Raw genomic sequence first — 15000 nt, forward strand, 5'->3', positions numbered from 1 at the left:
AAGGCTTTGGCAGTGAATAGTTATTATTATTATTATTATTATTATTATTATTATTGTTATTATTATTATTATTATTATTATTATTATTATAGCTACAACCTTAGTTGGAAAAGCAAGATGCTATAAGCCCAAAGGCTCCAATAGCTAAAATAGCCCAGCGAGGAAAGGAAATAAGGAAATAGATAAATGATGAGAACAAATTAACAATAAATCATCCTAAAAACAGTAAGAACGTCAAAACAGAAATGTCATATATAAACTATAAAAAGACTTATGTCAGCCTGTTCAGCTTAAAAACATTTGCTGCAATTTTGAACTTTTGTAGTTCCACTGATTCAACTACCTGATGAGGAAGACCGTTCCAGAACTTGGTCACAGCTGGAATAAAACTTCTAGAATACTGCGTAGTATTAAGCCTCATGATGGAGAAGACCTGGCTATTAGAATTAACTGCCTGCCTAGTATTACGAACTGGATAGAATTGTCCAGGGAAATCTTAAATAAGAACTGCTTGGAAATATCATAGATACATTCCTGGTGGGAAAATGTAAAGAGCTTCACGATTGAAATAACAATTTCATATTGTGTTAATTTTTTTTCTATGACGAAAAGAGATTACTAAGGAAAATTTTGTTCAATAAATCGGATTGAGGAAAGGAAATGAGGAACTAAAGAAACTCTAAGAGAAGTAATTAAGAATTGAAATAAAATATTTCAAGAATAGTAACCACATTAGAATAAATCTTCCATATATAAACTATGAAAACTTTACAAAAACAAAAGGAAGAGAAATAAGCTAAAACAGTGTGCCCAGTGTACCCTCAAGCAAGAGAACTCTTACCCAAGGCAGTGGAAGACCATGGTACAAAGGCTATGGCACTATCCAAGACTAAAGAACAATGGTTTGTTTTTGGAGTGTCTTTCTCTTAGAAGAGCTGCTTACTATAGCTAAATTATGCATTTCTCTTAGTCACCTGGAACTTTTGATATGGCTCATTTGTCATTTATGTATATACGTACACCCTTTCTGAGTGGGGATACCTTAAATGGTTTTTGTATCGCCATGATCAGCAAAGTTTAGCTAGTCAGGGACACCCATACTAGAATGGTTTGCTATGAGCGATCAGACTAAAGTCTCCCACCATCACCATTCTGCAGTAGCTAGTGTGGTGATAAAAACTGACAAAGCCCTAGACAGGAATAAGGAGAGGGGTGAGGCCTTTGTCCTGCAGTGGACTAGAAACGGTTGTGTTTGTTGTTATTGTTGTTGTTGTTGTTGTATATATTTCATTGTTTTCTTATCAAACGCTTTTATTTTTCCCCTAAAGAAATGTAGAAGAAAAAGTCTGATTTAGTTGTTTATATTTATTATATATAAAAACCATATAAAACAATTTTATAAAAAATATAACTATCAACATAATACAGATCTTTAACCATATAGAAAATAAATGCGTTTTATTTCAAATAAGGATGAAATGAAAAGAAAAATGGCATTCTTTCGGTAAATAAAATATTAAAGAATGAGATTCACGATTGTTTATCTGCTGAAAGTAAAAAAGAAAATTCTCTACTACCAACTCAAAATGTCTTTGAAACAAAGCCATCAGTAACGGATTGGTTGCAAGTAACAGTCGCTGGAATGTCCAGTATATCATGAGACTAATAACAAATGTTGAGCATCGCATGAGGGTTATATAAACTTCTAAAACCTCCAAAAACTGCATTTTATACAAGAGGAATCAATATAACTCTAATAGAATCAGAACTTTTATCTTCCTGCTTGATTTCTGTTAGCCAAAGCTCTTAAAGCAAGATCAAGGTTTCTAGGGACTGGAGATGAAACATTACCAGTTGATTGAACTTGACCACTTGTATGTTCTAGTGGCACTCCTCTAATGTCAAAATTTACCGGGGAAAGGGCAGGTGGTAGATTGTTGTTTGGAGCACCTGCTAGAAATTGTGCTCCAGCATTAACTGGAACATCTGATGGAAAATGTGCCGCAGCATTAACTGGAACAGTGGATGGAACTTGTGCTCCAGCATTAACTGGACCAGTGGATGGAAATTGTTCTCTTGCATTAACTGGAACAGTGGATGGAAATTGTTCTCCTGCATTAACTGGAACAGTGAATGGAAATTGTTCTCCTGCATTAACTGGAACAGTGGATGGAAATTGTGCTCCAGCATTTACTGGAACAGTGGGTGGAAATTGTGCTCCAGCATTTACTGGAGAAACAGGTGAAAACTGTGCTCCACCATTTAATGGAGAAACAGGTGAAAACTGTGCTCCAGCATTTACTGGAGAAGCAGCTGAAAAGTCTGCTCCAGAACTAACCAGGGCATTGGTTGGAGATTGTGCTCCTGCATTTATTGGAGCAGAAACAGAAAACTGTGGTCCAACATTAACTGGAACAGTGGATGGAAATTGTACTCCAGCATTTAGTGGAGAAGCATCAGAAAACTGTGCTCCAGCATTTACTGGAGAAACAGCTGAAAACTGTGCTCCAGAATTTACTGGAGAAGCAGCTGAAAACTGTGCACCAACATTTACTGGGGCGCTAATTGAAAACTGTGCACCATCGTTTACTGGAGCACCAATTGAAAACTGTGCACTATCATTTACTGGAGCACCAACTGAAAACTGTGTACCTGCAGTTACTGGAGCACCAACTGAAAACTGTGGACCTGCATTTGCTGGAGCACCAACTGAAAACTGTGTACCTGCTGTTACTGGAGCACCAACTGAAAACTGTGTACCTGCAGTTACTGGAGCACCAACTGAAAACTGTGTACTTGCAGTTACTGGAGCACCAACTGAAAACTGTGTACCTGCTGTTACTGGAGCACCAACTGAAAACTGTGTACCTGCAGTTACTGGAGCACCAACTGAAAACTGTGTACTTGCAGTTACTGGAGCACCAACTGAAAACTGCGTACCTTCAGTTACTGGAGCACCAACTGAAAACTGTGTACCTGCAGTTACTGGAGCACCAACTGAAAACTGTGCACCTGCAGTTACTGGAGCACCAACTGAAAACTGTGCACCATCATTTACTGGAGCACTAATTGAAAACTGTGCACCCTCATTTACTAAAGCACCAACTGAAAACTGTGTACCTGCAGTTACTGGAGCACCAACTGAAAACTGTGTACCTGCAGTTACTGGAGCACCAACTGAAAACTGTGCACCATCATTTACTGGAGCACCAACTGAAAACTGTGTACCATCATTTACTGGAGCACCAACTGAAAACTGTGCTCCATCATTTACTGGAGCACCAACTGAAAACTGTGAACCATCATTTACTAAAGCACCAACTGAAAATTGTGTACCTGCAGTTACTGGAGCACCAAGTGAAATCTCTGCACCATCATTTACTGGAGCACCAACTGAAAACTGTGCACCATCATTTACTAGACCTGCAGTTGCAAACTGTGAATCAAGATTTACTGGAGAAGCAACAGAAAACTGCACATCAGCATTTACTGGAGCTGAAGCTGGAAACTGTACACCAGCATTTACTGGAGCACCAACTGAAAACTGTGCACCATCATTTACTGGAGCACCAACTGAAAACTGCTCTCCAACATTTACTGGAACATCAGCTGCAAATTGTACGTCGGCATTTACTGGTGCAGCATCTGGTGATTGGATATTTAGTGAAAAAGGCGCTGCTTCTTGTGCAGCTGTATTTATAGAAGTTTCAATGTCATTCTTGGCACTTTCTAATGTTTGGAAGTTGATATTTCCTTCGCTAATATGACCAGGACCAGATGCCGAGACTGCTGTGGCTCCAGGGTGGACAAATATTTGATAATTAACAGCAGAAATCTGCGGTGGTGGGGAACCAGGTGGATGTTGATTCGATATTGCTTGGAATCCTAGGCCCTGGTCTGCATATACAGTTTGACGCCAGTTGCCTTCTGGAGCGAATTCATAATAGGATCCAGAAGTGTGGCCTTGTTGATCGCGGGTTGATTGGTGACCTTGGTAGGTCCCATGCTCTGGTGATGCAACGGCGTAGGCATACTGGAAGGCCTCGTCAGCATGGCCAGGAGTCTCTGGAGGTTCAACGTATGCTTCAACGGCAGATCCTTGAGGAGCAGAGTAATCGTAGCCTTGTGGAAATGCTCTTACCACCAGAGTGCAGCACAATATCTGCAAAAAATAAAGATCATAATTATGTATTTTATCTTGTAACCAAATTATTCATGGTAATTTGTAATCTAAAGTTGATCCAAGTATAAATTCTATAGTTTCTTGATTATTCTGTTACGTTTCTTAGCATGTAGGAGTGATACATAATCAATCTATTTCCAGTGTATCCTATAAGTATTTCTGACTTTCAAGTTATAAGCATTTGTTATGTGGGAAAGGTAAAGCTTAAGGTCCCTTTTTTTCAGTGGTATCATCACTTTGATAATGGATAATCATGTTGAGTTTCATACTCGCAATTTCAACGATTGTAAAATTTCAAATAATTTCTTGGATTTTTTGGAAAATGTAGCTAATTCTTACTTTCATGTATACTTCCTTCCAGAAGTATTTATATGGTCTTGTATATTTCTAGGCTATGCTGTATGTCGGCAGGACAGAAAGCATACTTGTGCTTACGTACTAAGTCTAGCAGCAACATAAAACTAGGGTTCTCTTTAGTCGTAGAGTACTTCTGCGTGTTCTCTTTTGTTTATTTATTTATTTATTTATTTTTGTGGGGAGGAGGTGGGGTTAGGATAGGTGCGGATTAGAACCTAAATTTCAAGCTGATAGAAAAAAATGTAAAATTCATATTTTTTTCATGGGAAATTTTTCCTTAAATTGCCAATCCTATGTAAACTTCTTATTCCTGGTTTTGATATTAATCTCAACCATTTTACCAGAGTCAATTTGTTTATTATTATTATTGCTAGCTAAGCTACAACCCTAGCTAGAAAAGCAGGATGTTATAAGCCTAAGGGTTCCAACAGGAAAAAATAGCCGAGTGGGGAAAGGAAATAAGGAAATAACCTACAAGAGAAGTAATGAACAATTAGAATAACATGTTATAGGAACGATAACAACATTAAAACAGATCTTTCATATGTAAATTATAAAGAGAGACTCATGTCAACCTGTTCATCATAAAAAAAAAACATTTACTGCAAGTTATAAACTTTTGAAAACGCACAAAATACTCACGTTGATCGAACATTCTTGCTTGAGGGTACACTCAGGTACACTATTCTATCTTATTTCTCTTCCTCTTGTTTAGTTAAAGTTCTTATAGTTTATATAGGAAATATTTATTTTAATGTTACTGTTCTTAAAATATTATATTTTTCCATGTTTCCTTTTCGTCACTGGGCTATTTACCCTGGTGGAGACCCTGGGCTTATAGCATCCGGCTTTTCAAACTAGGATTATAGCTTAGCAAGTAATAATAATAATAATAATAATAATAATAATAATAATAATAATAATAATATACTGCAGGGCTTATAGCATCCTGCTTTTCCAACTAGGGTTGTAGCTTAGCTAGTTGTAATAATAATAATAATAATAATAATAATAATAATAATAATAATAATAACAATAATATACTGCAGGGCTTATAGCATCCTGCTTTTCCAACTAGGGTTGTAGCTTAGCAAGTAATAATAATAATAATAATAATAATAATAATAATAATAATAATATAAAATTGGAAACTCACAAAGGGTATCGTCCTCATGATGCTGATCATATTGTGTCCACTCGTCAGTGACTGCTACAGGAGACGAGGAGTGAGAGAGAGTGATATTTGACATAAGCAATAGATTGGTCTTATATACTGGTATCTGCTACCCTGTAAGGAGGGAATGGACATATGTGCGTGCGATTGGGCCCTCCTCCTGGGCCAAATGGTGCCTCTGCCTAAATGTCAGACAGTAGAACAATCTCTATATTTATAAAAAACAATTATTAGGAGTTGGTAAGAGTTTGAACCTGACCTGCATGAAGATGAAGGCTTATTAGTTTTGAAATTACTACCTGGTTCGTTTTGAATCAATTGACCAAAATGGGGTTGGATGGAGAGGTGTAGTTTCTATTATATACTTTTATTGTTGTTGTTGTTGTTATTATTATTATTATTATTATTATTATTATTATTATTATTATTATTATTATTATTATTATTATTATTATTATTATTATAATAACTTTTTCTTGATTAATGGAGTAGTTTAAAGATAAGGTTTTACCTGTAAGGGAAAGATTTGCAATATAAGGAGAAATTGTTTAGGCGCGTTGAAAACTCTGCAAAATAGGAAGTTTAGGCTCGTTGAAAACACGAACTGGATGTAGTTTGAAATGTATCGTGGACATTATATATATATATATATATATATATATATATATATATATATATATATATATATATATATATATTTATTTATATATATGTATATATATATATATTTATATATGTATATATATATATATATATATTTATAATGCATATGTATATATGTATATATACATATAATATATATATATTATATATATATATATAATATATATATATATATATATATATATATATATATATATATATATATAATATATATATATATATATCCATATATATACATATTTGTGTGTATGTGTCATTTAGAAATAAAAGTATTTTTAAGCGAACAATTCATACAACACCCTCTGACACTCCTAACTCTTACTGAAACTCGTCTCCATCACCTACAGGTTGATGTTAATACTTTCTAACAGCATGTGCAATAGATAAGTTGCAAAGTCAGCAGATTAATGTCTTAATTATTTATCATTTTAGACCAGGTGCTTTTAATCGATGGCTGGTTAAAAAAAGCTTTGAAGGTTTATAGGCCGACCATAAATGGCAGAGGCAAGGGACAGTGACATTGCTGCCCTATCGAGCAGGACAATGCTCTAGAGACTGAGCCGCCTCCTCCACCCAAGGTAGGACCAAGGAGGGCGAGGCAATGGCTGCTGCTGAGGCAAGAGACAGTGACATTGCTGCCCTATCGAGCAGGGCAATGCCCTTGAGACTGACCATATTACATTATGATCAGCGTCCAAGCCTCCTTTCTATCCAAGATAGGACCAAGGAGGGCGAGGCAATGGCTGCTGCAAAGGCAAGAGACAGTGACATTGCTGCCCTATCGAGCAGGACAATGCCCTAGAGACTGACTATATTAAATATGATCAGTGCCCAAGCCTCCTCTCCACCCAAGCTAGGACCAAGGAGGGTCAGGTAATGACTGCTGATGATTCAGCATAGACCTATAGGGTCCCACAAACCCCAACATTCATAGCTCACAAGGTTGGTGAGGCTGCAATGACCAAAGGAGCTAACGAGTTTGAACGGGACTCGAACTCCAGTCTGGCAATCACCAGGCAAGGACGCTACCACCAGGCCACCATAACACTCATGGTTAAATGGTTTTTGACGACTGAGCTGATATAGAAAGTGACTTCTATTTGAAAAAAAAAAACATTAGATAATACTCTCTCTCTCTCTCTCTCTCTCTCTCTCTCTCTCTCTCTCTCTCTCTCTCTCTCTGTTAAAGCATTGGTTTTCGACAGTATGATACCCGTGCTGTTTCCAGGATGCTGTAAGATACTAGTGCTAACTAAGGCTGCAGAAATTACTATTATTATTATTATTATTATTATTATTATTATTATTATTATTATTGTTGTTGTTGTTATTGTTAGTGTTAGTATTATTATTATTTCTAGCTAAGCTACAACCATAGTTGGAAAAGCAAAGAAAGAAAGAGTTACAATGACCGAAATAGTTTTTATAAGATATTAATTTTCATGATCAAAATTATTTTTCTAAGCAGGTTGACCTAATCAAGGCATAGATAGATAAATACTGTCCTTTTATCATTTTGGTTTCTTTTTACAATGATATTCTTAGCAATAGTTCCTTACATTTTATGTTAGCCATCAGAAGAATAAGGCTTAGAATTGAATTGATTTTTTTATGTTAGTTTACCATGGTCATCCGACTAGTTTCGCTCATCGCCGACAGGTGGCAGTGACTAAACTGGGTGTACTCTATTGCTTGATTTTATAGACTAGTTTTTGCTAATACATTGTTGTTGTTTTTCTTGCAGTTTATGGAAATTATGCAAACGGAGTCTTCTAGCGCTGCTGAGTGTCTGGTACGTTTTAATTATCTTATATACTCTTATCATTTAGTTAAGTTGTTTATCTTTAAGCTATATCTATAAATATATTCTGAATTTATTTATCTTTAAGCTATATCTGTAAATATATTCAGAATTTATTTATCTCTAAGCTATATCTATAAATATGTTCTGAATTTATTTATCTTTAAGCTATATCTGTAAATATGTTCATAATGAAAAAAATTAGATTTCTTTTTATCTCAGTATTTTCGTAATTGGCATAAAAGGCTGTGAAGGCCTATTGATAACGTTTCTGCCTAGCAATCTACCGGACTGGGGTTCCAGTCCCGCTGAAGCTTGATAGTTTCTTGCTGTGTCTGCAATCTCACCATCCTTGTGAGCTAAGGATGGGGTATATAGTGGAGCCATTATGTACCTGTTGAATCATTAGCAGCCGTTGCCTGGCCCTCCTTGGTCCTAGCTTGTTTTGAGAGGGAGCTTGTGCGCTGATCATATTTATATATGGTCTGTCTCTAGGGCATTGTCCTGGTACTGCTAGCTAGGGCATTCGTACAGTGTCCCTTGACTCTGCCTTTCATGAGCGGCCTTTAAATATGTTGTGGTGGTCGATGTGGTAACGTCCCTGACTGGTGACCTCCAGACTGGGGTTCGAATTCCGCTCAATCTCGTTGGTTTCTTTGGTCGCTACAACCTCACCATCCTTGTGTGCTAAGGATGGGGGCTTTGGGGGAGCCTATATATCTATCTGCTGAATCATCGGCAGCCATGGCCTGGTCCTGCTTGGTCCTAGCTTGTGTGGAGAGGGGTCTTGGGTGCTGATCATATGAATATATAGTCAGTCTCTAGGGCATTGTCAACTATGCCTTACCTCTGCCATTCATGAGCGGCCTTTAAATATGTACATACTTGTGCATTTGTAGAGAGGCAAAAACATATGTAGTTGCACTACTGAAAAACTGCAGTTTTTTTTACAATGCCAACGATTTCGGACACAGATACAGATTTATTGTAAAAAGGGGAAGATGTATAACTAGTTAACGAGTGTTGAATCCTAGGTGTAGGGAAATTGAATGCCAGAGGAGACTCCTAGAAGAGGGGGAAGACCCAGGCCTACATGGCTGAGGGCTGTGAAGTGTGAAGTCGGAGATGATGAATGAATAGAAACGACTGGCGAAATCTAACCGAGGCCCTTTGTGTCAATAGGCGTAGTAGATGATATATGTACTTATATATATATATATATATATATATATATATATATATATATATATATATATATATATATATATATATATATATATATATACAGTATAGTATGTATATATACATACATCTATATATATGTATATATGTGTATATATATATATATATGATGTATGTATATTTATATATATGTGTATATATGCATACATATATATGTGTATATATACATATGTATCTTTACGTATATATACATATACGGTATATATATATATATATATATATATATATATATATATATATATATATATATATACATATATATATGTGTATATACTTATATATGTACATATAGCCATATATATGTATATATATAAATATATACACACTTCTATATACATATATATATGCATATTGAATGCAAATGTTCATGCGGCATCTATATTCATCACCTTATTTTTAATGCCAACACTAAAAGAAAAGACAAAAACTTCCAGTAGTTCTGTAACCCATAAACTTGTATTAACTATCATTAAGGCCACTCTAGCTTGACAGTGAAACTTCACTACAATGTTAAAAGTAGCCTTTTACTTTTCATTATGTCGTTTTGTTTACGAAATTCTTCATCCCATGGTTCTCCTTTTAGTTTCTATTTTGTGTCTTGGGGAAACACTTACTGCCTGTCCTAAGTATGCACAATATATTAATTAATAATCTCTAGAGGCTCGCCCATAACTCTTTTATTTGTTCTCTCTCTGCATTTTCATTGAACATTATCTTAATTATACTCATATTCATTTTCAGTCCTACATTTCTGCTTTCTCTCTTCAAATCTTATATCATCTTTTCGTAATTCCTCCCATGATTCATTAAACACAATTATGTCATCTGCAAATCATAAATTGTTACGGTATTCCCCATTAATATTGATTACTTCATTTTCGCAATCTGACTTCTTGAAAACTTCTAGGCTTGCTGCGATTAATTTAGGAGAGATGGGGGTCTCCCTGTGTAACTCCTTTCTCAATCAGAATTTTCTCACCATCTATATGTAGTTTTAGGGTTAATGCACTTCCTGTATCTACAGTATATATCTTCAAGTGTTCTAAAATAAGATTATTATAATCTTTGTATTTGAAGGACTTTTATTACTGCTGAGGTTTTGGCAGAATCAAAAGCTTTCTCATAGTCTATAAATACCATACATAGTGATTTGTCATACTTTTTTTTTTTAATTAGCTGGTTAATTGCATGGATATGGCTAGTTGTTGAATACCCACTTTAAAGCCAGAGGCATGGGGCAGTAAAAAGAGCTTAGAGACTGACCATATACACATAGGATCAGCACCCAAGACCCCATTTCCACCCAAGTTAGTACCAGTGTTTACTAAACGACTGTCAAGTGTCTAATTAGGGAAAGTACAAACTAAGGCAAAACCTACCATTATTCAGTATAAAGAGAAAGGTCTTTTATTGGAGATGACACAACTCCAGAAATTGCGTGTTATCATTCAAACTAATTATGGAAGATAAAGTTATAAACATTCAAATGTTTTTATCTTTCAAACTACTTTATATTCATCACGCATAGACCCTTGCATTCATTTTCTTATCTTTATCGTAATGGATGAGGTGAATTATTCCACAGGACTGACCTCTATTTTGAAGCTAAATTTAAGTATTTATTGATTTGTTTATATATATATATATATATATATGTATATACATATACACTATATATATATATATATATATATATATATATATATATATATATATATATATATATATAATATTACTACCTCCAAGCTACAACCCTAGCTGGAAAAGCAGGATGCTATAATAACACCCAAGGGCTGCAACAGTAAAGAAAAGAAATAAGGAAACTTAGAATAGTGTGCCTGAGTGTACACTCAAGCAAGAGAACTATAACCAAAGACAGTGGTAGTTCATGGTACAGACGCTATGGTACTACCTAAGACAAAACAAGGGTTTGATTTTGGAGTGTCCTCCTTCTAGGAGAGTTACTTACTATAGCTAAAGTCTCTCTTTTACGCTTACCTAGTGAAAAGTAACAACTGGACAACTACTGTACAGTAGTGAACCTCTTGAGTGAAGAAGAATTGTTTGGTTATCTCAGTGTTGTCAGGTGAATGAGGAAAGAGAAGAATGTTCGAAGAATAGGCCAGACTATTCGCTGTATGTTTAGGCAAAGGAAAAATGATCCGTTAACAGAGAGGAATCCAATGTAGTATTAATCATGTCAGTGAGGTATATAGTTCTCTCTCTCTCTCTCTCTCTCTCTCTCTCTCTCTCTCTCTCTCTCTCTCTCTCTCTCGTTACCCTTTTGCCCTCCTTGGCCTAACCCACATACCCTTCTCAATTCTTAGTATACGTTAATTCTTACCCATTTAAGGGACACTAAATTATTTTGTAGTTTACACTGTTGCCAGAAGTACGATAAGGACCATAATTAGCGGTTACAGCAAAAACTAGACTATTTTTATTGAGCCAAACACGAATGTAAGTTTGGCTTAGATGAACATTTATGTTCAGTGTAAGAGAGTTCTGTGAAAATTCTATTGATAACTGCTGTTAATTAATTCGTGATCTATTATGTATATGTATTTGAGAATAAATTATAATTCGCTTTAATGTATTATGTATTGATAGGTTGTTGAGAATACATTATAGATCGCTGTGATGTATTATGTATTGATAGGTTGTTGAGAATAGATTATAGATCGCTGTGATGTATTATGTATTGATATTTGAGAATAGATTATAGATCGCTTTGATGTATAATGTAATAATATTTGAGAATAGATTTTAGATCGCTTTGATGTATAATTTATTAATATTTATTAGAGAATACATTATAGATCGCTGTGATGTATTATGTATTGATAGGTTGTTGAGAATAGATTATAGATCACTGTGATGTATTATGTATTGATATTTGAGAATAGATTATAGATCGATTTGATTTATTACGTATTGATAGGTATTTGAGAATAGATTATAGATTGCTGTGATGTATTATGTAATAATATTTGAAATAGATTATAGATCGCTTTGATGTATTATGTATTGATATTTGAGAATAGATTTGAGATCGCTTTGATGTATAATGTATTGATATTTATTAGAGAATAAATTATAGATCGCTTTGATGTATTATATATTGATATTTGAGAATAAATTATAGATTGCTTTGATGTATAATGTAATAATATTTGAGAATAGATTATAGATCGCTTTGATGTATTATGTATTAATATTTGAGAATAAATTATAGATCGCTTTGATGTATTATGTATTAATATTTGAGAATAGATTATAGATCGCTTTGATGTATAATGTATTAATATTTATTAGAGAATAGATTATAGATTAGTTTGATGTACTATGTATTGATAGGAATTTGAGAATAAATTATAGATAGCTTTGATGTATTACGTATTGATATGTATTAGAGAATAAATTATCAGTATGCGTAGATGATGATGATTAAGAAAGATATAAAGTCAAAAGATGATGAATGGAAAAGTATTGATTTAAAAGCTCAAGATAGAGACGACTGGAGAAATCTAACCGATGACCTTTGCATTAGTAGGCTTAGGAGTTGATGATGATGATGATGATGATGGTGAAAGATTTATTGTCAATGCGAAGATCTGGATGAATAGTAGGTACTATCCTTAACCTACTTATAATCGTAGTATTAGTTTTGTAAGAGACCAATTTTATCTCCAATGATTTGAACCATACGCTACTTTTATTATTATTATTATTATTATTATTATTATTATTATTATTATTATTATTATTATTATTATTATTATTATTATTATCATTATTATTATTATTATCATTATCATTATCATTATTATTATTATTATTACTACTACTACTAATTAAGCTACAACCCTTGTTTGAAAATCAAGATGCTTTAAGCCCAAGGGCTCCAACAGGGAAAAATAGCATAGTGAGGAAAGGAAATAAGTAAACGATCTGAGAAATAATGAACAATTAAAATAAAATATTTTTTAAACAGTAAACATCAAAAAAGATATTTCATAATTAGATTACAAAAAGACTTATGTCAGCCTGTTCAACATAAAAACATTTGCTGCAAATTTTTAACTTTGAAGTTCCACCGATTCAACTACCTGATTAGGGAGATCATTGCACAGCTTGGTCACAGCTGGAATAAAACTTCTAGAATACTGTGTAGTATTGAGCCTCTTGATGGAGAAGGCCTGACTATTATATCTCTAGCGTTGTAATGTAGAAAGGAAACTGAATTCTAACGCAATTGGTAGAATTGGTAACAGTAACTATTATTATTATTATTATTATTATTATTATTATTATTATTATTATTATTATTATTATTATTATTATTATTATTATTATAACTTGCTAAGCTACAACTCTAGTTGGAAAATCAGAATGCTATAAGCTATAAATGTCTCTTATATGAATTATAAAAATTAACTAAACAAGAGGAAGAGAATGTACCCTCAAGCAAGAGAACTCTTAACCCCAGACAAGTGGAAGGCCATGGTACAGAGGCTATGACACTACCCAAGACTAGAGAGCAATGGTTTGATTTTGGAGTGTCCTTCTCCAAGAGGAGCTGCTTACCATAGCTACAGAGTCTCTTCTACCCTTACCAAGAGGAAAGTGGCCTCTGAATAATTAGTGCAGTAGTTTAACCTCTTGGGTGAAGAAGAATTGTGGGTAATCTTATTGTTATCAGGTGTATGAGGACAGAGGAGAATATGTAATGAATAGGACAGACTATTCAGTATGTGTAAGGGGAAAATGAACCGTAACCAGAGAGGAACCAGCGTAGTACTGTCTGACTAGTCAAAAATGATGAGGAACGTGAATTTATCTGAAGACAAAATGATGATAGCGAAAAGTATTTGCTGGGTAATGGATCTGTCATTACTTGATTACTTAATGGTTGAAGTTCTTATGAGAGCTTCATAAAGTTAGTCACGCAAGTGACCCTTTTTTTTTAACTGTCCAGTTTGAGGATGGAGCCAGTTACCCTTATTATCAGTTTTCATCTTGGCCTCTTACATAACATCGTCCATATTCGGGAGAAAGGTATTTGCTGCTTATCATATCTCAAGGACAATTATATTCAGTTATTTTAAACCTCCATTGAATTAGCCAGTCTATAAGAGCAGTATATCTAACCTGAATCCCTATTAGTGGCTATGGGTTCCTTTGACTGACCAGACAGTACATTGGATCCTTCTCTCTGGTTATCAAATAGTCTGGCCTATTCTTTACATATTCTTCTCTTTCCTCACACACCTGACAACAATGAGATTACCAAACAATTCTTCTTCACCCAAGGGGTTAACTACTGCACTGTAATTGTTCAGTGGCTACTTTCCTCTTGGTAAGTGTAGAAGAGGCTCTTTAGCTATGGTAAGCAGCTCTTCTTGGAGAAGGACATCCAAAATTAAACCATTGTTCTTAGGGTATCGCCATAGCCACTGTACTATGGTCTTTCACTTTCTTGGGTTAGAGTTATCTTGCTTGAAGGTACACTTGGGCACACTATTCTATCTTATTTCTTTTCCTCTTATTTTGTTAAACTTTTTAGTTTATATAGGAAAT

General features: G+C 34.4%; 1 protein-coding gene and 1 long non-coding RNA gene across 2 annotated transcripts in view; one reads left to right on the forward strand and one right to left on the reverse strand.

Annotated features, from left to right (window-relative positions):
* Positions 1–1771: 1771 nt before the first annotated feature.
* Positions 1772–5726, reverse strand: LOC137621912 (streptococcal hemagglutinin-like). The gene is made up of 2 exons (XM_068352418.1): positions 5697–5726; positions 1772–4162 (listed from the first exon to the last, which is right to left on the reverse strand). Exons 1-2 carry the CDS (start codon positions 5724–5726, stop codon positions 1772–1774), a joined length of 2421 nt encoding a protein of 806 aa, XP_068208519.1.
* A 2395-nt stretch (positions 5727–8121) lies between these two features.
* The window catches only part of LOC137622924 (uncharacterized), a 266979-nt gene continuing 260100 nt past the window's right edge, over positions 8122–15000 (forward strand). The window contains exon 1 of the long non-coding RNA XR_011040522.1: positions 8122–8169. This is a non-coding gene — a long non-coding RNA (uncharacterized lncRNA). The remainder of the gene's footprint in view (positions 8170–15000) is intronic.

The sequence above is a fragment of the Palaemon carinicauda genome, chromosome 2 (assembly GCF_036898095.1).
Source record: "Palaemon carinicauda isolate YSFRI2023 chromosome 2, ASM3689809v2, whole genome shotgun sequence".
Taxonomy (NCBI): domain Eukaryota; kingdom Metazoa; phylum Arthropoda; class Malacostraca; order Decapoda; family Palaemonidae; genus Palaemon; species Palaemon carinicauda.